Source organism: Rhopilema esculentum, chromosome 3 (genome assembly GCF_057945365.1).
Source record: "Rhopilema esculentum isolate cy_ngs chromosome 3, ASM5794536v1, whole genome shotgun sequence".
Lineage (NCBI taxonomy): Eukaryota > Metazoa > Cnidaria > Scyphozoa > Rhizostomeae > Rhizostomatidae > Rhopilema > Rhopilema esculentum.
Window position 1 is genome coordinate 7,243,801 of NC_142817.1, and position 23,664 is coordinate 7,267,464.

At 37.4% G+C, this 23,664-nt stretch overlaps 2 protein-coding genes across 3 annotated transcripts in view; one reads left to right on the forward strand and one right to left on the reverse strand.

Moving 5' to 3' along the window:
- Positions 1–2,554: 2,554 nt before the first annotated feature.
- LOC135692496 (succinate--CoA ligase [GDP-forming] subunit beta, mitochondrial) lies at positions 2,555–9,873 on the forward strand. The gene is made up of 10 exons (XM_065210638.2): positions 2,555–2,696; positions 3,940–4,087; positions 4,378–4,483; positions 4,618–4,708; positions 5,443–5,595; positions 6,208–6,394; positions 6,878–7,039; positions 7,857–7,999; positions 8,278–8,398; positions 8,775–9,873. The coding sequence occupies exons 1-10, from the start codon at positions 2,607–2,609 to the stop codon at positions 8,882–8,884; spliced, it is 1,311 nt and encodes a 436-aa protein (XP_065066710.1). The 5' UTR covers positions 2,555–2,606; the 3' UTR covers positions 8,885–9,873.
- A 146-nt stretch (positions 9,874–10,019) lies between these two features.
- LOC135692493 (cilia- and flagella-associated protein 54) overlaps positions 10,020–23,664 on the reverse strand; it is a 49,993-nt gene continuing 36,348 nt past the window's right edge. Inside the window, exons 39-58 of one of the 2 annotated variants that reach the window (XM_089112666.1) lie at positions 23,274–23,361; positions 22,571–22,750; positions 21,949–22,015; positions 21,578–21,778; positions 21,191–21,277; positions 20,659–20,784; positions 20,212–20,265; positions 19,592–19,746; positions 18,608–18,708; positions 18,056–18,129; positions 17,402–17,474; positions 16,627–16,792; positions 15,511–15,844; positions 14,776–14,943; positions 14,153–14,423; positions 13,670–13,778; positions 12,660–13,531; positions 11,383–11,706; positions 10,960–11,150; positions 10,020–10,311 (exon numbers count right to left, since the gene is read on the reverse strand). In XM_089112666.1, the coding sequence (XP_088968792.1) occupies positions 10,177–10,311; positions 10,960–11,150; positions 11,383–11,706; positions 12,660–13,531; positions 13,670–13,778; positions 14,153–14,423; positions 14,776–14,943; positions 15,511–15,844; positions 16,627–16,792; positions 17,402–17,474; positions 18,056–18,129; positions 18,608–18,708; positions 19,592–19,746; positions 20,212–20,265; positions 20,659–20,784; positions 21,191–21,277; positions 21,578–21,778; positions 21,949–22,015; positions 22,571–22,750; positions 23,274–23,361 (3,776 nt within the window). In that variant the 3' untranslated portion in view covers positions 10,020–10,176. Of the gene's footprint in view, positions 10,312–10,959; positions 11,151–11,382; positions 11,707–12,650; positions 13,532–13,669; positions 13,779–14,152; positions 14,424–14,775; positions 14,944–15,510; positions 15,845–16,626; positions 16,793–17,401; positions 17,475–18,055; positions 18,130–18,607; positions 18,709–19,591; positions 19,747–20,211; positions 20,266–20,658; positions 20,785–21,190; positions 21,278–21,577; positions 21,779–21,948; positions 22,016–22,570; positions 22,751–23,273; positions 23,362–23,664 lie in introns of both variants that reach the window. The other variant, XM_065210636.2, reaches the window with a different exon arrangement.

Here is a 23,664-nt window from a genome sequence, read left to right on the forward strand (position 1 = left end):
GCAGCAGCTAAACGCAGTATACAAAAAAGCTATACTTTTGCTAATTATTGGGAGTGATACTGTAATCAAAATTTGCTTTGTTGGTTACAAAAGTTTTCACTTGCTTTGATCTACAACTGTCTGTTATCTTTTGCTTTGTTTCATCATTTGCAATTTTGAAATTATTTTGAATATTTTTAATATTATCTGTGCAATAATTTTTGTTTCCTATGCATTTTCGTTGTTTTTTGCAACATGCTGCCAGAATTCAGGCAAATTTTGCTTCCTCGGCCAAATCAATTCATGACGGCCAAGGGTCTTTGAGAAACTGCCATAATGGAGAAATTTGGCCATCAAACCATGGATCTAAATTGCCTTTTTGTTTATGAAGAATGAGTACACTGGGTTGTCAAAAAGGCCAAATTGCAACTCTGGCCACTTTTGATATTCTGAGCGTGCATTAGCCTCTTTCTCGAGCAGGGTTGCCTTGATTTGAAATCCAGCATAATTTTTGCAAATCTAGCATAATCTTATGACGAATTTGGCGCAATTCCAAAATTGAGATCTGGTGCGTGATTTCTGCGTTACAAACAAGATGGGGGTAAAGATCATGCTTTCAAATTGGGCGAAAAGAGAATAAGAACAAACAAGAACAATTTGTACATCAGCGAGAGAAGAGTTTATTTGCCATCTGTAACGAGGTTCTCGTTTATAGTATCATCACTTTTTGAAGAACAGATTTGATGGCAAAGAATTTGATGGGCTGAATGCAGTTAGGAATTTTCCATAAGAAAACAAAACTTAAGAAAGTTTCACCAAGCTTTTATCCCGGACATCGCAGCAATCCCTAATTCTGTCGATGCAGAGAGGCTGATTCCCACCTACAACAAGATAGAAGCAGGTAGGGAAAGCAGCATAGCTCCAGATAACTTATCAAACAGACAAATATTGCAATTAATATGCTTGATATCGCGTCTAGCAGCAAGTTTCGAGTTCCGAGAAAAGCTGCAAAGATATGGTTTTTCAAAAACCAAAAAATACTAAAGTCTGGGAAGCAAGGCTGATTCAAGGGAGTTTTTGAAGGTGAAAGGAAAAAAATAACTTTGAAAGAGATCCGAACAAACCATGTAAAAGATTTTTATTTCGATAACTTTTTGCTCACATAATAAGGCATCGCTATCTGTATCTAATTTTCTTATTAACCCAATCCATAAAATATAAAGAATCAGCTTTTGCTACTTATACTTCATTTATTTAAGAATTTGTTCAATTAGGACATGCTATTTGCACTATGATGGCAGTTTCTATATTTGCCACTCCCATGATGCCAATCCCAGCAAAGTACCACGCCCAATTTTTATAAAAAATGTGGATCTGTAAAATTTTCTTTTAGGCCCTGGTAAAAAGTCATTGAAACGTTGGACCGGTGCTTCAGAAGATTTCTGGAAAATATTATCGAAGGATTGATTAAACTTGAAACGTAGTACGTGCACCTTTGTTCTGACTTTGAATATAATACCGAGAAGATCATTTTGGCCAAGATATCAGGGTTTAGGTTATTAAAAGTGATATAAGGTGAACAATTTCTAAAACTGGCATTTAGTGATCAAAATAGTTTTATTGCTAAATAACATAGATGCATTGGGTGTAGATGATTTTTTAATTAATTTCAAAAGCAGAATAACCGTTGAACGTTTTGCTTTAATTCTTTTATTGTCATGTGCTTAGATGATGAGCAAACCAGAATTTAAGATAAACAAGTCATTAACATAAAATGTAGAGCAACTCACCTTGTGTCAGTATTGAAACTTCAAAATTAAAGTGCACTTCTAACATCACTTTCTCAGTTATATTTTTTCCATAAAAAAGAAGCCTTTGATAGCAGTTTGCTTCGAATTTCAACATTTTTCGTTCACGTTTCTCAATAAAGTGACGCTTCGTGGTCATCTTTCATGAAAACTCAGATAATCTTTTGCAGACTTGTTTTGAAGCAATGCTTCAAAGTTTTGCTGAACTTTTTCCCTCAAAACAGCAAACCAATCATTAAATTTTCTTAAAACCAAAAGTCGAAGGAATGGCGAATGCATTATCCTGTCATAACCTATCGTTTCGTTTCCATACTTTTGCGACCCCAGGCCCAGTGTCATGAACTCTGAAAAGTCTGAGAGTGGAGGCATGTCGCTCCTGTCCTGTGCCCCCGGTTCCTACATCTATGTCCTATGACCTGTCTTTACTTTGTTTACAAAGCGTGATACATTCTGAATCTTCTAAACAGTAGCTTAGATTTGAATCAAGCAAAAAACTGAACCAAAAATCATCTTAAGTCTGATATTCTCTTTTGGCTCAAGTTTTAGTTCTTTCTTGGTCTCTGTTTAGGCTCCTATTATTTCTTGAGGGAGGATGTAGCTCCAAATAAGTTTTATGCGTTGAAAATATATCTTGCTGCAAATGTGGGTGCCAGGTCCGTCATCAAACCACAGAATAGAGATATTATGTGACCATATTTATTCCCCCGCATCAGTGGAGCAACCCCGTGACGTTTATCCTTTCTGGTATGCAATGCTGGTATGTCCTTGTAGCAATACGAGGCTAGAGTTTTCCCTCATTTTCGGACGTGGGACGCGAAGATGGCAGCCTTAACAGGAGCAAGCCGCCTGACTTTGCAGGCCAGTAAGCAGGCATTGAAGGCCAGTTATGGCCAGCTTTGTCAAAAGCAGGTATAGAAATATTTACTTCCTTGCAAGAAACCTGAAATATATTTAAACTTCAAGTGTAGCTCAGAATTTCCTTGCCAGGCTCTTTCCAACCTACCTCTTTATTGCGTGTTTTGTTTCTTGTAAAGCATTCGGCCATGATTTGTAGACCTTATTTTAGAGAATCTCGGCCAGCTTTTATATTCAGAAATCTGATGCATTAGTGGGTGGAATTTTCACTAATCGTTGAATTTGAGTTTAAAATGGGAAAAGCCAACAGTAGGCCTTCTCGCCTAGTAATTGCAAGCACATGTAAACTTAAATCCGATCCGGGGATACGCTTTAGCTGTGTTATTGGGAAAGACGTTGTTGCTTGCTTTCTTGCTTGCATTTCTGCTTGCCTTGAAGTACTCGAGACCTTTCTCATTCAGTCTTCCTCAATTAATATGGCTACATTCATATTCCCTCACAACTTGCAAGATCTGCGGATGAGGTTCTTTTTATAAAACCAATGAATAACCAATGTTAGTGGGAAGATTAACTTTTTACATAAAAAAGAGTTTCACAGTCAACATATCTAGACTCAGAGCCTCAAATATTTTCACTTGTACCTTTAACATCAAGAAAGTCCCCTTCTCTGTTAACAACCTCCTTCTATTGAAAACTGGCCGACATGAACACCCCCTTCTATTAGCACCCCTTTCTATTAAAAAGTGGTCAACACAAGCACCCCCTTCTATTAGCACCCCCTTCTATTGAAAATTGGCCTGAATGAACACCCCCTTCTATTACCTCCCCCCTTCTATGAGAGATACAAGAGTAAGGCTTCTGCTTTTCTTGATATTTTCAATTTACTTAATTGAGCATTGTCTTGGATGTGAATGGAAAACATGCATGATTTGTGAAATGAAACATGTTTGCCATTTAGATATGTAAACCGCAAGTAGGGTCAAATTATTCTTAGCATGACTTGGCTTTTGTTGTTCAGCATCAAGACTTTTTAAGCTGCATACATGGATTCTCAAACTTGTATGCAACTGGGAGTGAATGCAAGTTGTCCAACCTGGGGGTTTCCAGCTTGCCAGTTTTGTTCTTTGACTTTCAAATCAGGAAGATAATTAGATTTGCACTCAATGCTCGTATACATTAATTTGCACAAAGTTATGTAAGCACACAGAGTTGTGGTATCACCATATTAGGCCATTCATTTGTATACTGTACAAGTTATTCTTTATGAACTAATTCTCAAATTTAATATATTCAACAGCTTGGGGCAGTCAGTGTAATGCAGAAAAGGTACTTGAATCTGCAAGAATATCAGAGTAAAAAATTGATGGCAAGATATGGAATAAATATCCAAAGATTTGAAGTTGCTTCATCAGTTCAAGAAGCCTTGGATTCTGCGCATTATTTAAGTAGGTTTTCTAAACAAATTTGGCATCAATTCACAAAATTTATTGATATGGCGAGTTATCATAATAAATAATATTTTACCATTTGATAAAAGATTCAAGTTTTCATAATAATTGTTTATTTTACATTCAACCTAATCTCCAAGTATCCTTTTTCTGTTATCATTAGGGTTTGTAAGTTTAAGAGTGCTCATTTATTTAAAGGTAAAATGTTTTGACACAACTGATACACACTATAGCTTTGATAATAAATGCATTCAATGTTTTTTCTAATTTATCTTTGTTTTTCATAGTTCAGGGTGTCAAAGAACTAGTAATAAAGGCTCAAATTTTGGCTGGTGGGAGAGGAAAAGGAACATTTTCAAGTGGGCTGAAAGGTGGAGTGCACTTAACAGAGAAGTAAGCTATATAGCAAACACCAGCTTTTAAACTTTATTTATTTTAGAGACTTATAGTTATCACATTCTTAAGAAATGCACTTTTTAATGTTCGATTGTGAATATTTTGTTCATTGAATATTTGTCCTTTTTCAGCCCAGATGATGTGAAAGCACTGGCAGAAGGAATGTTAGGCCATAACTTAGTAACAAAACAAACGCCACCATCTGGTGTTCTTGTAAATAAGGTAAGCTGAATTTAAATGACTTGAAGATATTTTAAACACATCAAAATTTATATTGAAATTTATGTTAATGATGCAACTGTGATCAACAAATACTTGGTGATTCTTTTCAAGTCAGGACATAGAAATGGTGAATGACCTTTTTGCTTCATACCACTGATAGTGATCTGGTGTAATAATGTGCAATCCAGATGTATGAAAAGCCACAACAGATCAATTTAAAACTACTGCTTTGGTCAAACTTCATGTATACTGTCATATATAACCTTAAGAACAGCCCCCCTCCCCTACATGAACACTTTATACTGGAACCCTCCTTTTCTTTGTCAATTTTGAATAAATTGACTGTCAAAAAATTTGCTTTATATCGAATGTTATCAAGCCAAATTTTTTAACCTTGGTTATAATATAGTAGATTAGTTACTGGTTTACATAATCCCTAGACTTGTATTTCCTTTTGGAAAGTTTCTATTGAAATCAAATATTTCATGATCCTTTGGCCCTTTGACCTTCTTTTTCTGTTTTTTTTACATCTTTTGACACCTACATAAAACTACTTAACTTTGTTCTTATAATTATATTATGTACATTGTGATTCTTTGTGGTTATACTTAAAATCAGGGAAAAAAAAAAAAGTCATTATGGAGCCACATGACTGGTAAATTGATTCTTTATCCAATCCAATTGATCAAACTTATAGCAAAAGATTTTTACAAGTGTTTTCTCCTTTTCACCAGATTTCAGTAGCTCAGGCTTTGGACATCGCAAGAGAAACATATTTAGCAATTTTGATGGACAGAGAATCAAATGGGCCAGTAATTGTGGCAAGTCCAGAGGGTGGAATGGATATAGAGGAAGTTGCGGAAAAATACCCTGAAAAAATATTCAAGGTTTGTAAAATTGTAGTGAAATGATGTTTGAGCCTCTTTCACCAAACCTTCAATGTAAAATGATATATAATTATGTCTCTCTAGCAGATAAAAGACAGCTACGATATCTACATGACCGTTGTTGTCTGGGTGCTGCAATATGTTCAGACATTGATCTTTTGTGGAATAAATCTTATCTTTACTTTATTGCTATACCTCTGGTGCCCTTGTTTCTGATGTCCCTGTGCATGGTTATATTTCAAAATTAAGAAATGAATAAAGGAAACCCTCGGGGGCCTCTGGAACAAGTCAGGGTGTGGGTCTGGCCAACGTGTTTCTAAATTCTTCAATTATCCACCTTTTGAGAAAAGTGTTGAATCAAATGTTGTTTAAGAAGAAAAACACTAAATTAATTGAAAGGTTATGCATTATTGGTTTCATTTAAACTTAACTCATCATCTAGGGAAATTCATCTCCATTTAATGTTAAGTATGTGGCTCTGAATTCCCCCCCCCCCCCCTCTTTGTATTGTGTCTCTAGCAACAAGCCATTAGTCTGTGCTAATAATTCTACAAGGGTGCTGGTTGCAGTTTGTATTTCAAGCAAGTCATTTACCAAAATCTTTTCTTTCAGGAATATATAAATATTGAAACTGGATTGACAAATGACCAGGCTTTGAGGTTGGCAACAAACTTGGGTTTCAAAGATGACCTCCATGGATATGCTGCCTTGCAGATCAAACGCTTATACAACCTTTTTATTGGTGTTGATGCCACTCAAGTTGAAGTGAATCCTTTTGGAGAAACACCAGATGGCCAAGGTAAGGCAAACCGCTTGCTGAGAATTAGGGTGGTTAAATCTCTTCTATGTGATTTAGATAAAAATACTGCTGGTTTCAAGCAATTAGTATTATTAAAGGAATATTTATATGGGATACCTAGTATATACTAATTAAAAATTTAACTGAATAGATAACCTTTACTTTACTGCCTTATCCTTTTAAAGTTGTGCTATCTTCCATTTTGGCACCAGTAGTATTGTCTTGCTAATAAAGTTGAGTGAGCATCATTTTTTCGCAAAAGTAAACATAAGATGTGATACTAATCACCAAAATGGGCATTCTTTTGTATGATTCTGTTACAGAAACTGGGTTTGCACTTTGTTCACAGCCTCTGCTATATGTAATTATCTCGCATAAAAAGAAAGTTTAGCTAAAGAATACAAATGGATTGACCAATTTCATTTCTGCTTCTTTATGAAATCTCCCAAGTATAAACCCAACATTTCTTTTTGGTTTTTGCAGTTGTTTGCTTTGATGCAAAAATCAATTTTGATGACAATGCAGAGTTCAGGCAGAAGTCGGTGTTCCAAATGGATGACAAATCTGAGACTGATCCTAGGGAAGTCCAAGCAGCAAAATACAATTTGAACTATATTGGAATGGAAGGAAATATCGCTTGCCTTGGTAGGTGGTCTAATCTATGATTTGTGTAAACCTTGTATTGTAAGTGATGCTTTGTATCATTCTTTAGTAAGCATATCAATTTACTTAATATACCCTTTGAAAGGAACCTAATCTGGTTTGATATTCAGTCAACATAGCTGAACCGTTAGAAGCACTGTAATGATTTATCTCCCCCCCCCCTGTTTTCTTGATCAGATCTAGATATTCAATGGTGGACCCAATGAAAAGGGAGCTATTTTCCTAGGGCTTCCACCACCAAGGGGTTGGTATGAATGTTAAAGAGAAACACTATGTTGGTTGAAACAGACATCAGCAATTTTGTGAAGGAAAAATTAGATTTCTTTGCTTGTCTTAGTTAAATCTGTTTCCAACCAAAGAATAACATAAATTTAAGGGGTTCTCTGTGATAATGAAACAGTATTTGGTAAAAGTGATTCGGTCCTGTCTGAGCTGTTTAAGGGCGCATTGTGGGTCTTGTGGGCCTGCCAAGGTAGTATTGATATAGTGCTTCCTCTGCAAATAGTTTTTAAAGCAAATAGTAAATATTTCCCAGTAATGAGAATTGCAAAAATCAATTTGATATAAATGCGTTGTAAAAGTTTTGGTAAAAGCTTGCTGGGGCAAAATAGCAGCACATTAATTGTCATATATTTGTGTTTTTATTTTATGTTTCTTCTCATGGCTCTTAATTGTGTTCCTTTTTTCTGCAAAATCGTATTTTGCATTAAAGTCAGTGTGTCTTAAATAAGTAGAAACTATTCATTATGACAATGCAGATTTTAAAATTATACTAACTTGATTTATTTTTCCTCGCTAGTGAATGGTGCCGGCCTAGCCATGGCAACAATGGACATTATCAAATTGCATGGTGGAAACCCAGCAAATTTCCTTGATCTTGGAGGTGGAATTCGAGAGGATGGTGTATACCAGGCATTCAAAATCATCACTTCCGATAACAGGGTAAATTTTTTAAGGTTTCTGTAGATTTGGTTCAAAACACATAAAGCTAAGCTCAAAACAACTGTATCTATTGCAGCAATATCTGCTCAGCTATTTGTGGTATTTTACAATGTGTACTCAATTCGCGTCAAAGGACAGTCCAATTGACGCCTTGATTTTCATGGTCCCCATGTCTGACTTAACAGTCAAATACAAGAACCAATTTTATATTATACATAACTATGACATGACTGGTAGCAATATGTAGGTAAAGTATACACCCTGTGTTTCAATTGCAGGTCAAAGCAATATTAGTAAACATATTCGGTGGAATCGTTGACTGTGCCATCATTGCTAAAGGCATCACCAAAGCTAATAGAGGACTGGACCTTGGTGTTCCTATTATTGTTAGACTCGAGGGTGAGTTGATCCTTTCATTCAATGCTCAGAAATTTCTCCCTAAAAGATATGTTACATCAATTCTTGCAGAAATGGCTATTGAAAAGCATTTCTGTGTCACCAAATGCTTTCTTGTTGTGTTAATACACTATATTGTGTTGTCTAGCGAAGTTTTGCAGTTGGCTATATGTGAAGTAAGTGGAAAAAGGGGTAATGTCAAAGGAGTTTATTCTAAGGTGAAGCTATTCATATCCAGTAGAGGTATTACACTTTACATAATTACCTGATAGGATGCCTTTGATAGGATGCCTTTTATAGGAAGCCCTTTAGATTCGTCAAATCATCACTTTTTTACTTCTTTGCCTAAAATGTTGTAATTTGAAACTATTTGTCGCAGGGACAAACGTAACTGAGGCAAGACGAATTCTGGATTCAAGCGGAATGCTGATAGAAACAGCTGATAATCTTGAGGATGCTGCTGTGAAGGCGGTTGCCTCGTTGAGATAATCACAAAGAACACATCTATTGCAATCAATCTTTTTGGTGTAACGTATTTTCATAAGAAATTGTGTCTGTCACTACGTAATTTTGTTAATTGTGATCATATAATAAGAGCAAAGCAAACTCGAGGTATTAACTGATTGAGTAACTTTCCAAATAATAGCTTCTCCTTTGAAGGTAGGGAGAAGATGTCGACAGCTAACAAGCAAGAAACCTTTTTATTAAATAAGGGCTTTAAAAGGACGGAGACATGGGTTTTAAGAAAATTACAACGGCGTATCTTGACTGTCTGCGGAAGAACCATCCCCCCTCCCTTAAAGAAACTTAAGATTTGTAGAGTGCCAGTGATTATTCCCTGTTTTCCATTGAGCATATCTTGACTGTCTGCGGAAGAACCACACCCCCCCTTTAAAGAAACTTAAGATTTGTAGAGTGCCAGTGATTATTCCCTGTTTTCCATTGAGCATATCTTGACTGTCTGCGGAAGAACCACACCCCCCCCCCCTTTAAAGAAACTTAAGATTTGTAGAGTGCCAGTGATCATTCCCCGTTTTCCATTGAGCGTATCTTGACTGTCTGCGGAAGAACCACAACCCCCCCCCTCCTTTAAAGAAACTTAAGATTTATAGAGTGCCAGTGATTATTCCCCGTTTTCCATTGAGCGTATCTTGACTGTCTGCGGAAGAACCACACCCCCCCCCCCCCCCCTTTAAAGAAACTTAAGATTTGTAGAGTGCCAGTGATCATTCCCCGTTTTCCATTGAGCGTATCTTGACTGTCTGCGGAAGAACCACAACCCCCCCCCTCCTTTAAAGAAACTTAAGATTTATAGAGTGCCAGTGATTATTCCCCGTTTTCCATTGAGCTTTTTATGACTTATTTTGCTTATCCTCGTACCCTATACATGTAAAACACATTTCTTCTTATGTTTGACGTAATAAGTAAATCTGTAACAATGGATAATTGAAAAGTATTTGCATGTGTATTTGGAACAATTTTATTTTCCTCCGTGTCACGCCTCTGGGTGTACAAGGGACAAGGCAAAGGTTCTCTGGGCGCACTAGCATGAATCAAATCTCTGTGAACCAACTCGTACCACAATCGTCAAAGATGCCAAAACCATGCAATAAGATATAATTAATCATACTGTAAGCGTTGAATTTTTCTATTTATTAAACCAAATCTATTACTTACCCAAATATGCTAATCTTGTTTATTCAAACACCACGCAAACGTGCTAGTAAAAAGTGCAAAGGTTAGAAAGTGCCTTTAGATACATTGTACAACAATCTCTGACATCATGTGTTGCCGTTGAGAAGAAACTGGAGCCACACAAAGAAGGCTTCATTGGTTTTTGAGATATGTCCAAAATTTGGGTTGAATAATTTCTCCAAGTAAGATATGTTTTGAAATGAAACATCAAATGGTACGTCCTGTAATTGAAAAGAAAGACGTGTCATCAGACCAGTATATATGTTCCCTAAAGAGTCTTGTATAGGCACAACAATCAACAGCACGTTTTTAATGTGACTTGCACCGGAGTTGGATTCTATAAATTGAATTTTCTTTGTCAAGTGAGTGGTTAGCGGTTACTAATTACTCAAAAAAGGAACAGGTCAAATGATCTATTCTTCTTCTCGTGTCATGATTTTATTTTCCCTTACCTCTTAGCTCATTATTCGACGTTTATACTATGCCAGTGTTGGACGTTAGTAGGATCTGTTCCCTTTTTTCAAATAAAATGGGTTTGAAGATAGTGGAAAGTTCGTAGAGAGCAAGTGGGGAGCTACTGCTGATAATCTGGCAAATTAACTTGGTGGAAATCCTTGCAGGAAAAATGGAATAAAAGAACCCTTTTGACTGATGTAAAGGTGAATATATTTTTAATAAATTATAACAGAAATAGTTAAGAAAGAGAAAAAAAAATTATCAGGCAGCTGGATCAGCTATAATTTGCTTTTTGCAACTTGCAGCAAATTGTAGAGCAACATACATCTTTGTAGCAAATTGTAGAGAAAGAGACATTTTTTTCAATTTTTTTTCAATTGGCGCGGGAAGAACGCAGAAAAACAACAAATTACCTGCATGACTTCTTTTTCGAAGACAACATGTATCTTGTCCAAAATCGTCTTGAGCTGCATCCGTATTTGGTCTTCTTTGTCCTGTTCAACTGAAATCGGCTTTATTCCTTGAGGTTTTCTCTTCCGGGTAGGAGAGACAGACGCCAAAGCAGAAGCTGCCTGGACAGCGACTGCAGTTTTCGATAACGTGCCTTGGAAAAGATGAAGGAGATAAAAAATCATCCACTTATTGAATTACAGACAATAAACTTTGGATACCATGGTGGTTCTTAGTGATTGTGGCGGAGATTCAGTGAAGTGTTGTCGCCTTCAATAGGCGGAGATATGTTTGTCAGAAAAGATGCATAGAAGAAATGAGGGATGAAAAAAAGAGGTATTTTTCATTAGGGGTAAAGTACAGTAAAGGCTTAATTGAGAACTAACCCGGTTGTTGGCTAATCTCGCTTTCAGCTGTGTGGAATAGTTCCGTCAAAGTATGATGCAGATCAGCTGGCCACGTGACTGGTACATGACCAATAGTGACGAAGGCCGCAAACGAGGCTGGTTTGTCGGTAACTGAGATCGCTTTGTTATTCATTCCGAATAAGAACACTGCATTATTTTCAGTGGAAAACTCGGAACGATACCATTGAATTGAGACTTCATAATCATTAGCTTGCAAAGCATCTCGGGTATGGATTCGATCAGACTTGTCGGCCTGCCGAACAGCGCTTGGATTGCTTGTGACTTCTACTATAGGCTCTTTGGCTAAAGGGGAAAAACAGGCAATTCGACTATCAAAACGTGAATGCTGAAAGGAAAAATTACTGGTTGCTTATGATATATAGTCCCTTTGTTCTAGAGTCCTAGAGAAACGATACTAACATTTATATACATCCTAGAGAGTCCTTGAGATGATAATACAGTCCTAAACAGATGATACTAACATTTTGACCGTCTTAACACTCTATCGAAGAATTTCAGTAGTGGAAGGGTTTTCAGAAATGCTGATTTGAAGTTGGCCTCTTTGCTGTTAAAACATATATTAGCGACCCAATAGGTTTTGTTTACAGCATATGTGTCCAGGATTTTAAATGCAACAGCAAAGGAGTTACAGAGAGCTTCAAGGAGTATCTTATTTTCAACCTTTTTGGCATAGAAAAATGCCGAACAAGCAATCAAATGCCACATTTACCGATAGCTTTTAACAAACACGTAAACGCCTTAATATTTTGCTTTGGCAAAACGATTAAACTTCTTATTGAACAAGAAATCACTGCACGATGTTGAGACCTGTCCAGTTTTGCTTAGTGTTACTGTGTAGAGGGTGGCTAAACCAATAGGGGGGGGGGGGGAGAAAAAGATAAATAAATGTAAAGTAACTGCTTGGAAACCACAAACTACGGTTTTTTGTATTCTTTCCGTTACGAAACTACATGGGTATATCGCATAGGATTCCAAACAGTAACACTGGCATACTATTAGCAATTTGTAAATAGCTTACTGAATGATAGATAACAGACTGTGAGTTTGTCAATTACTCGTTTAAGGGTGTGACAGCTCTCATAGGCACTCTAAGGCTAAATTATATGGGTAATATTGTATATTTGGCTATCCAAAGAATCTCACATAGTTTAATTTTGACAATAACTCCTATCTAGCTCAACTAACTATAATGCCAAAAATTTGAAGAAGCAAACAAAAATCTTTACCAGACACACCCTCGACATCCTTTTGAACAATTATCGGTGTTCCCGCCTCCAAAGCGCCATCTGCGTTCGCTTCAATTCGTTTACTCTCCGTGTCCTCATTGTCTGCAACAACACTGATTAGCGGCACGGGTTGTGAGGAGGAGCTCATGAAGTCGAGGTTCAAGAAAAAGTCAATCGGAAGAATTGGGCAACATTCTTTGTCGTATATGGTCAAGCTATCTTTAAGGAAACCGTGCATTAACTTGATTTTCAATGCACATCTATCAGAACCGAAAGTGGAACGAAGAGAAAGTTTAGATGCGCCATGGCCCATGCCAACATAGCTTGTTTGCCTCTTCAGTGCCCTTGTGTAGTTGATGAGATGCAGCCAAGAAAACCTGAAAAATTCCTTTTTGCCGAACCGATTTTCGGTGTGCACAATCCCACTATTGATGGCTAGGCCGGTTTCCTGGTCCCGAATGACAGCATCGGTTTTTAGAATATCAAAAAGTGCAAAGTCGGGCGTTGATAGCTCCTTCGTCTCCTCGGATACTGATAAATTATCTGTAGCTAAGAACTCAAACTTTTTCTGCGCCTTTGCAATGGCACCAGCCGTTCTAATTGCCACCCAAGCAGCCTTGCGGATTTCTTGTCGCTGCCTCTCACGCACACGAGCCTCTTTATCACGCTTAGCCTGCTGGGCTTTCTGTTGTTGAAGAGCCTGTTTGGTCAACCCTTGTCCAGAATGCGAGCTTGATTTTCCAGAACTTGGTGTGCGTTCCTTGTCTTTTTCAGCTTCCTCTAATTGGTGCTGTTTCTCTACCTTGAAATATGCAGCCTCAGTCCGTTCGTAAAACGTCATGAAAGCCAAGGATATTTCCTGGTATATTTGTCGCAACATGCTGAAATGAAAGGAAAGCAGTGACTTATGAATGTGTAGGCTTGGTATCAGATACAGCTACTAAGATTGTGTTTTACATACTTGATCAGAGTAATCTAAGCTCTTTCCACCTATACAACTAATTTTCATCTATTTTCACCTGAGATCCTGTATATGCTTTGTCTGCACTTTAAGAGCTCCAACCAGTGAGTCAATAGCATCCTTCAAATCGACTTTATCCATTTCATACAACTGGCGCATGAGAAGACCTGTGGTTCGGAAAATAGAATAAAAAAGGGTAAAAAAACGGGATGACCAAAACGGAAAAAACGGTCTCAATGCATTTTTAAGCAAGGTCTTGAACCATGGGGTGGGTAAGGAGCAAACGTGTCCCATTAGACTGGTGGAAAATAACACAATACATCTCAAAACAAGGGTAACAAAACCCATTATAAAGAATACCTGTCTCTAGGACGAAAAATAGCTACTTCAATGGTTCAATAATATTTTCTATAAGGCTGTGTTCCTCGTGATATTACCCCATCCATTAAAGACAAAAAAAGAAAAATTAAAGAAAAACTTCTATCTGGTACAAGAACTTGCAATTTCGAAGTAGCTTCTAGAGAAATTAAGAATTCCTTACCTCTGAGAAATGCAATCTCTTTCTCAAAAGCTGGCTTTTCCGTGGCAATTTCCATCAAAAGATTCAATGTATCTTTCAGAACTTTATCAAGAGCCAGCAGGCCTTGTGCTTTTTGTTCACCTTCATGTTTGTCGTTTTCGATAATACACAGACATTTGCAGCAGCGGAGTTTCAACGACACTACCTCGGAAAGTAGAGGATGGTAGATATTCCTAAGTGGCTTTGCCAGAGTCTTTTGTGATATTGTGACGTCATTTCCAAGAACAACGACCTGTGAAACATTGATGTTGCATGAAAAAATGCCAAAATGTACTTTGAAATGAACAAAGAAAGAAATAAAGAAAAAACAGCCAAACAGTTTAAGGACAACCGGGTTAAGCAGGAAATATCCAATAGGCAATGCAAAATTAAATGTTACAAGGAGCTCGTGTTACCATAAAATCAAACCAACTAATCAGAAGTTTTTTAGCTCCCATCATTACCTGCCTTAAATAAAGCTTTAGGGTAAGCCCCTGCACGTCTCTTCTTTGCTGTGGTTCAGAGAGAATAACATACTAATATTTGTCATTATTGTCAGAGAGGTTACGTTTAATCACTGCTGAAAAGATAATAAGACAGCCTACCTCCTTCAGCACTATGTCAAGAGTGTCTCTATACATTTCAAAGGCATCTGACGCAGACACCATTCCATGAACAGGCTGAAGATCAGCAAGCAGGATTTTCGCTTCACAAAACGCGAGGTTTGCTGGAAAAGACTTTGCTGGCAAATCATCTAGTTCTTCGATCAGCTTCTAAAATTCAATTACAAAGATGGTAAGTAGCAAAATATTTATTCTATTTGAATAAAAAGAAACATGGAACGAATCAGTACCAGTACCAGGAATTGCAAACAATGAGACCTTTTTTTCGATATGTACAATGGAAAAAAATATGTAAAATTAACGTAATATGTAATACTAAAAACATGTAATATTTTAAACTGGGGTGTCAATATTAAATACGATGCTGAAAAGCTAAAACTGTAATTTTATTTGTTAGCTAAATTTTGTGACAAAAACTGTCATTTACAAAGTGTCCTTTGTAAATTATGAGAAGCTCTGGGCCTAAAAATTCCTTTACGTTCTTCCATCCCTCTTTCTCAAGAAATAAAGAAATATTTGTTGGCCTTTAGGAGCATTTATTTGGCATTCAGCTCGTCCGTTACATACCCATGGGGTATCGAGAAGTTGAACATTTTTCCTTTTGAGAATATTAGTCCGAAAAATAATTCGACAAAAAATACCTTTGATCGAATTCGAGATTCATTTCAACACGAGGCAAAGCACAAATCGATCACTGCATAGAACTCCAAAACGTACCTTTAAATCGACAATAATCGTCTCCAGATCGTCTCCCAGTCGTATTGCCTTGGTTATTTTCAACATTGTAAACCTAGCAGCATACTCCTTCAAGTTAAACGCATCTGACTCTTCAAGGCCTTGATCGATGTGATATTCACTTGAACCGATAAGGGACTCAATTGAAAATGGCTCATCGTCAAGCTTCATTTTCACGTAGCTTGTTAAGTAGGCAGTAATTTGAAGGCGCAACTGAACCCAAAGCAATGCATCTACATTGATGCCTGGATTAGCTGTCAGGATGCTCTCGTCAGCATTGATCCTCCCAGAGAGCCATGGCAATTTCTGATACTCTCTAGTAACAAGAACACAAAGATATTGAGAAAAAGCATTAGATGTTGCAAGAAGTCAAGTTACATATGAAGGTATGAAACATAAAGGAGTAGATAGACAATACAATAACAAGGATACCAATATACGAACTGACAGAGATCCTTTCAAGAACTTTGTATATATCTACTATATTTGCTAATTGACGTACAACGTTGCTACTTCATTGTACTATGCTGTGTTCCTTTTCTTCTACTTTTCGATTTCCTAAAAGCACAATATTTTGAGTATCATGTCCCAGCTTATTTACTGTCTGTGCTCCTGAGCTCCTTCCTCGCACAAGTCAGACTTGTAAGTGGGTCTAAAGCATTTCAAGGTAAGAAAGACCGATGGAGCTTATAGTTTAAGAAAGCCGCAGGTGGAATTGCATCTTTTGCTTCACCCATGTTCCTCTTAATAAACGTTTATCTTTACAAGTAGGTAACAATTCAACATTTAAGACAACTCTTGGGTTATCTGGATGGGCTTATTTGGTTATGATCGTGTTTTAATAACCTTTTTTATATCCTTACTATATCATACGCCAGAGGATTTGCTAAGGCACCCACTGGTGATCAAATAAAAAGAGACTGATCTGAAGTTCTTTATATTTTTATAAGTAAAACGTTTCTACACAACTAGTGGCACCTTTGCATGTATCAATAACGAAAACAGAAGAAGACTTTTTCTGACCAAAGATTCAACAATGATATGGCACAAAATGTAAATGTGACTTGTGAATAGCTATTATTTTGAAGCAAAACATACGCAGTGTCTTCTTCCTCTTCCAGTGATGATGCAGTTTGAATTTGTTTCATGGCATTAAAGGCATGTCGAGCTGCTGTTATTGACAAAAGTCGCGCATCAGCTGCCTTGGCTAGCTCGAGCTCACATTCACAGTAAAGCTGTAAGTGCTCAGCAGAGATTCTTGATCCTGAGGAGGAAGCAGCCTGAATTTCAGACAGATGGATACAACAACATTGTCTACAGTTTCCGGCAAAAAAGACGAGAACTGCAAAATGTGAGCAAAATTGATCGAAGTTTAGGTAGGGAAATACTGTAAAGCCAAAACTACCGAAAATTTCTTCGAAAAAATGGAGGGGGTATCACAACCAAAAATAACTACTGCAACACATCCCTGAATGAACTGACCCTTATTTTGCAAATTTGCAAGTTTTGTAATACCTATCATGAAGTAAGCTTCTAAAGGTATAACTGATAAGGCATTGCTAATAGTAATTAAGGCCTGGAATTTGGTCCTACATGATTTCAAAACAGCAAAGAAGTAGAAACATTTCCATACAGCGTGCAAGAAATTTTCACCCAATATGCTGAAAAGCTGCCTGCTTATCACCTAGGCCTACTGTTTCTTGCAAAGATTGGTCTAAAATGCAGGTTATCGTTCCAATAGATTAATCTTGATAGACATCCGAGTATAAACATCATTTTGTTATCACCTACAGTTAAAAATTTAAATGCTTCACAAAAATAACTATTGTAGATCTGCAGAATTCTACTTTATATTAATAAAAACTCTGATTACCATCATTCTGGGTGTCATTTATTTGTGAAACAAGCTTCTTGATGATCCGTTCAACGCTGTTCAATAGCAATCCCTAGAAAATAAAGATAATGTGCATCAGGCTTATCAGAAGCTTTTGAACGTGTCAAAATTGCATCAGCAGAAGTTATTTGTTGTTACTGATACAATATCGGCCAAAACTACTTGGAGCAAACAAAAGCTCGATTCATGTTTTCACGCGTTTTGCTTCTTTTCTCGAATAACAACAGATCTGCTCATTTTACTACCCTAGCTCTGCCACCCATCTAGTTCCGCCTCCCCTCCAGCCAGACCACCCCTGCTGCATCCCTTACAACCTCTCCGGCTCCAACACCCCTTAAGCTACACCACCCAAAAAGCTACATCAAACCTTCCAGCCTTACCATCCCTACAGCTCTGCCTCCCCTCTAGCCCCACTACCCCTTCAGCTCCACCACCCCTCCAGCTCCAACATCCCTCCAGCTCCACCAAACTTCCAGTCCCATCACTCTCTCATTCCCAACACACCTCCAACTCCATCAGGCTTCCAACCCCACCACCACCACCACCACCCCCCCCCCCCCCCAGTAAAAAAATGAAATCAATCGTTCTAATATTTGCCTACAGATAGCAGAAAGAAAAATGTTTCCGAATTACCTTTATCCGGGCTGGTGTTTCAGAAACGAGCTCCTCCAGAGAGGATTCTATCCTTGGTTGCATTGACGGACTTCCTATGACGTAAGAAAATCCTTTCATGAAATTGTCCAAACACTATAATCAATGAGTTAGCTGAAATTTTTAAGATTGAAATTCATTTATATGTGAAAATATAAGTTATCTTCAATAAAAAACAGAAAATCGCTTTTGTTACAATAAATGCATAACCAAACGAGTGCGTTCAACTAAGAAAGAAAGCATCTCACTGCGGGCGATGCAAGATTCTCGTTGCTGAACCCCTTCCCACTCTTATGATAATTTTGTGCGAGTAATTTTTCTTTAAATTGAAAGGTGAAAGCTCCTTTAAGCCATTGTACACAACAATCATTGAAGAAAATCTTTCTGTTCCGTTGTCTTTCTCATTACGTCAAATACGAGTTGGAAGATTCTTGAGCATGAGTTCATGCAATTGTCGAACGGAATGGGAAGTCACATGTTCAACATCACTTTGGCAGAATTCACGCCAAAGGAGAGGCGGGTCAAAAAACATACCTGCTTTTGACCGAACAGTTCTCTTTTTATTGGAAGGCTTCTTTGATTTACTGTTTGATCTCTTAACATCCACAGAGTCGTCTTTTGAAACAGAAGGGCTCCTGAGAATAACATTACAATTATTTTCATGCGCTTGATCACTAGAAGAACATAACAATGTCCACACTTTAAAAATCCTATACTTTATTAAACTAAAATTAGCAATGAAAAATTGAGCGCGACGTGATCATTTCATGGTACAGATAGTAATAACACAGCATCATTTTATGCTGTTGACCTGAACATGAAAAGAACAAAAAGACTGAATTTTACAAGATAAGAGCCCTGATGTACCCTTGAGGATGGTTTTTAGTAACCTGAGGTACCCTGGTGGATGGTCTTCAGCGCCTTACAGTGAAATAATTATTACCCTGTATCATGATGATTATTATCACTATCATCGTGTTTTTGACGGTATAGCTTCTTCGTTTCTAAATTTGCTTGTTAATTATCATAGCAGTTTGACAGGCAACAGGACAGCAAGATTTTTGAGGTGCCGCTAATTCTAACATAAAATATCATGCTTTATCATGCTGGTATGTTAGTTATTATTTTAAAAATGTCTGAGGTGGTAATAAAAGCCACCACGTTACAAATACATTTATGTTTCTTGATCACTCTGTAGCTATGTCAAAATTTGTACAAAAAACAAAGCAGTAAGTTAGAAAGAGGACTTACTTCAGAACAACCTTCTAGACATAATAAAGAAGAGCGATTAATACTAAATCAAAAGACATAAAAAAAGAATAATAAAGCACCTTAAAGAAAACACCTCTAAACAACAAATAAAAAACTTATTGAAATTTCTTCTTTAGCGTCAAAGCTCCGGTTCCCTGACACATTCCTGTGATGACAGCAGACAAAGTTGCAGGTTCCTAAAATGACTGGTATATCGATGCTCGATTGCAGAAATGCACGCCAAAGCATAGATTTATGTAAACTGACCTGGGAGCGACTTCATTTTCAGGTGCATCGTTGATTGTACTAGCCACTTGATTAAGTAAATGGGCAAGTTCTAATTCAATCTGCATCGCCAGTTTGTCTCCGTAGGCTTCAACTTTCGAGCTATGTAGAGTAGCGTAGCAAAGCTCTTTTATGACCTTGGACGCAAAGATTTTGAAATTAGTACCGCGCTTGTTCATAGAAACAAGGAACGAAATGACTGTGGATTTAGGGGGGTACATTGGACGCTGGGAAACGTGATTTTGAGGAAAAATAGAGGCATATTGGCCACATAAAGGCAAACAAAGAACAGGAAGACACAAATTAGTACATAATAAACAGAAAATATCACATGAAGGAATAGTTTCCCGACAGCATCCTTTTTTCTTCGCACTCTAGCCGATTCTTGTCATCAAATTGAGCAATAATTAACAAATCAAATCGCATGTTTACAAAGCCTTGAAGTTCTAGCAATATTTTTTGAGCCTCTGAAAAGTTGTTAAAGAATTGAATTTTCGGAATTGAAGCAGAAAGTGCTGATCAACATGAGAAAATCATCTGAACATCAAGAAGTTAGTACATTATGATAAATAAATTTTTGAGGTTATTAGCAAGTAAGGTACCTTGATGTTGCTTCCAGCCACAACTTTCTTTGAATTATCAAATGTGCCAAATTTCTGTAGATATAATACAAAAGGCTAATACAAACTGTTTTAAAATAAATATTTGCAAAACTTGTTACAAAACATTGTTGCGCTACGAGACTTGTGAGTGCAGTTGAATCCTGTTAAGTCTCACCCTGGAGAACTCCGACTTTCACTACTTCGGGCTGATTTTTAAGTCCCATTGAAGTTTTCTACCTTATTCAAATCAAAAGTCACAAAACGGATAAGTCGGACATTTCCTCGGTCAGACCATCTTGTTCCCCACCCCTCCCCCTTTGAAGGTTCAGCTTAATGGAATTCAACTGTGTCTTAAGAACTCTACTCAATGCAGTTAAAAAGTCGAGTAACGTAAAGAACGCGAAGTGCAAAACGTCAATGCAGGAACAATATGAATGAGTTGCTCACTTGAACAATTATGATTCCTTTTGGGTGCCTGTTTATTGAAACTTCAGGAATACCATTGCTGTTAAAGATGTCTTCAAGGTGCTTCACTGCTTCAGAAAACAGGTTAAGCTCAGTAAGTGCCCTGACCTGTAAGAATTCAAATTGAATTTAAACATTTGTGAGAAAAGGAAAGGGTGGTGATAGATTCTTCAATTCCATTTCTATGAATGAACAAATTGTCTTGCGAAATAAAGGATTTATTCGTGAAGTAATGAGTGATTAAATGAGTAATAAAAGGTAGATAGGTTGAATGAAAAAAAAGAAAGGTGAAGCTAAAGAATGGAGCAAAAAATAAGATTGGAAAAATAGCAAAAAATGTATGGAGGAAGCTAAGAAAGTAAGAGAAACAGAAAGTGAGATATAATGAGAGCAAGAAAAGGGATTAGAGAACGAATATACTTTTATAGGGATCCGGCTTGATAATTAATCCCTAGCGATCTTTAAAATGGGTATTTTTATAGCAGTTAAGATAGCGTACAACAGTTGCTCATACCCGTAGAAGTTTCACTTGAACTGTTTTCTTGACATCTTTACAAATGCCACCAGAGATGTATTGGCACAGGGACAGCAGTGGAAGAGACTGAAAAGTAAATTCAGGGAGTCATGACAAAAAAATCGTTACAGCTATTACCAGATAACTAGAACAACTTTAATTTATATCTGAAAAAGCCTTTCACTGTGTGTTAAGCCTCAATGGATCGTCGCAAGAGATAGGCATTGGATGTCTGCAAAGAAGAATTTTACCCTTCCCAATCAACCAAACGCACTGCTACAACGCGCAAATTTTCCCTACAGCTATTGTGTTTAAAAAGAGGGGTTTTTCCAACTCTCTTACTCCGATATAGCCACATAATAACAAAGTGTATTGCAACTAAATTACCTCTAAGGAGAAGCCTGCTCTAACAAGCTCATTTGTGGTCCAGAACAAAGATCCAAATACAGTACTGCAATCAGCTCTATATGGGTCTGAAAACAACTCCACTCCAGGTATTAGGTCATTGATTCCATGAACCGAGCCAACATCGTAGCTAGCGTAATCCACAAGAGGCGAAGGGTGTGATAACGAGGCACAGAGTAGAGCCTATAGAAGAAATTCAAGAATGAAGTCATTTAAAATGGCCGTATATCAAGTAAAAGTGTACTACTGAAATTGAATTAGAGTATCCTTGAGAAATGTTAGTATAATGTTGTTGATTAGATTAACATAAATTAGAATAATAACAAACTTCTCAAGAGAATAACAAGACAAACCTGAAACATTGCAGCCGCCAAATGACAAAATTCGAAACGCACACCAAGGTCGAAGGTATGAATGTATCTACAGGAAAAAAGATCATTTATAGGACAAAAACAAATTGTTAAAAACTAAAATTTTAAATCGTGCGTTGATGCCCATTTTTGGCAGTCTCTAGCTGCCTTTCCTCATATTTTGAATTTTTCAACAGGGTTAAATACATTCAACAAGTTTGAATAAGCTGATTTCCAAAGGCAACAAAAGTAAATGTTTCAATATTACAAACTGCATCTCCTACCGCCCCCGCCCTCGTCTAACCACGAACTAAGATAGGATTTTAATTAATAGCAAAGCTCAGTTCGGAGATTTCTAGAAATAGGAAATACCTGTATCACCTGCATACATTTTGACTTGAGTACTGTGTCAAGCAAAAGGCAAGTCACTGATAAAGGTCAAACATAACAGTGGGCCAAGGCAGGAGCCATGAGGCACCCCAAACGTGATGCCCTGCATTTCAGAGATATTGTCATTTACCCAACAGCGTTGCTTCCAATCTGAAGTTCGATCTCTTGGTATAAAAACATTTGGCATTCAGATGCATTAAGGTGAATCTAACCACAAACAGCTGCATGAGCTTACCTTGCAATTTTTGTGGCCAAAACACCGGCAAGCAAGCATCCCCAAGTTCCGCAACGATCGAGTAACACTTGTGAGTCACGAACAGACCAATTCTGGTTGACTAGCTCCCTCCATGATTTCTGAGCATTTTTCTTTTGAAGGATGACGTCAAGCGCCTCTGCCCACCACTTGTAGGCGAGTCTAGGAAATAAAAAAAGGAAAGATGGCAGGAATGAAGAGAAAATAAACAAATAAAGAAGGAAAAAAGAGAACGCAAGGACATAGTGAGCAACATCCTGCTTCTGTGGTTTTGAGATGGCTGGGACGTAAATATCTTTCAGCCAAACGCTGGAAGAAACATTGTTTGATTAGGTGAGAACATGTCACCCTTTCGACGAAAGGCGCACTTCTCAAACTTGTTATTTTTGAACTTCTTTCCGGAAACATTACGGAGCCTCTGCATATTACAAAGAAGCCATTCAAGCGAAGTATGAAGTGATAGGATGACCAGTCCCTTTCTTCTCTTTTTTAGCCCCTCAAGTGTTGCTACACCTATTTGCAGCTAGGTGGACAGGAGGCAAGCCCCCAAGTGATCAGTGAAACCTAAATTGGAGTCTGCAACCGGCAGCCAATTCGCTTCTGTATACTGATAGCGAAGCGTAACAACAGCACATAACAGAAATAGCATAGCGTACTCAACAAGAATACGGACTGGATTTTGTACCTTTTGTTATCAGTATGCATCATGATATTCCCCAATTCATGCATTGCCTGGGCTGCTAGTGATGTCTGCTTTCGATACTTCAAGATTTCTGAAACAACGACAACATTGTAAAGGTTTAATTTCTACTACGATTTGTCACAAAGTAACTCTAGGAAGGTTTCCTTATTTAGTTTTAAATGATCAATCATATGAATAAAACGGCTAATTAAATAGCTCTATTGTAGCTTTTGCTTAAATATCGAAATTACGCTCTGTTTAAATCTTTATACTCTTCACCGGAGAAAAGCTTGCAATCTTCTAACAACGGTTAGTCTAGTCTAAAATTTCTTACAACTCTCGTACTTGCAACCAAAGAGGTCCAAAGCAATTCATAGTTGAAAGGTAGTGGCAC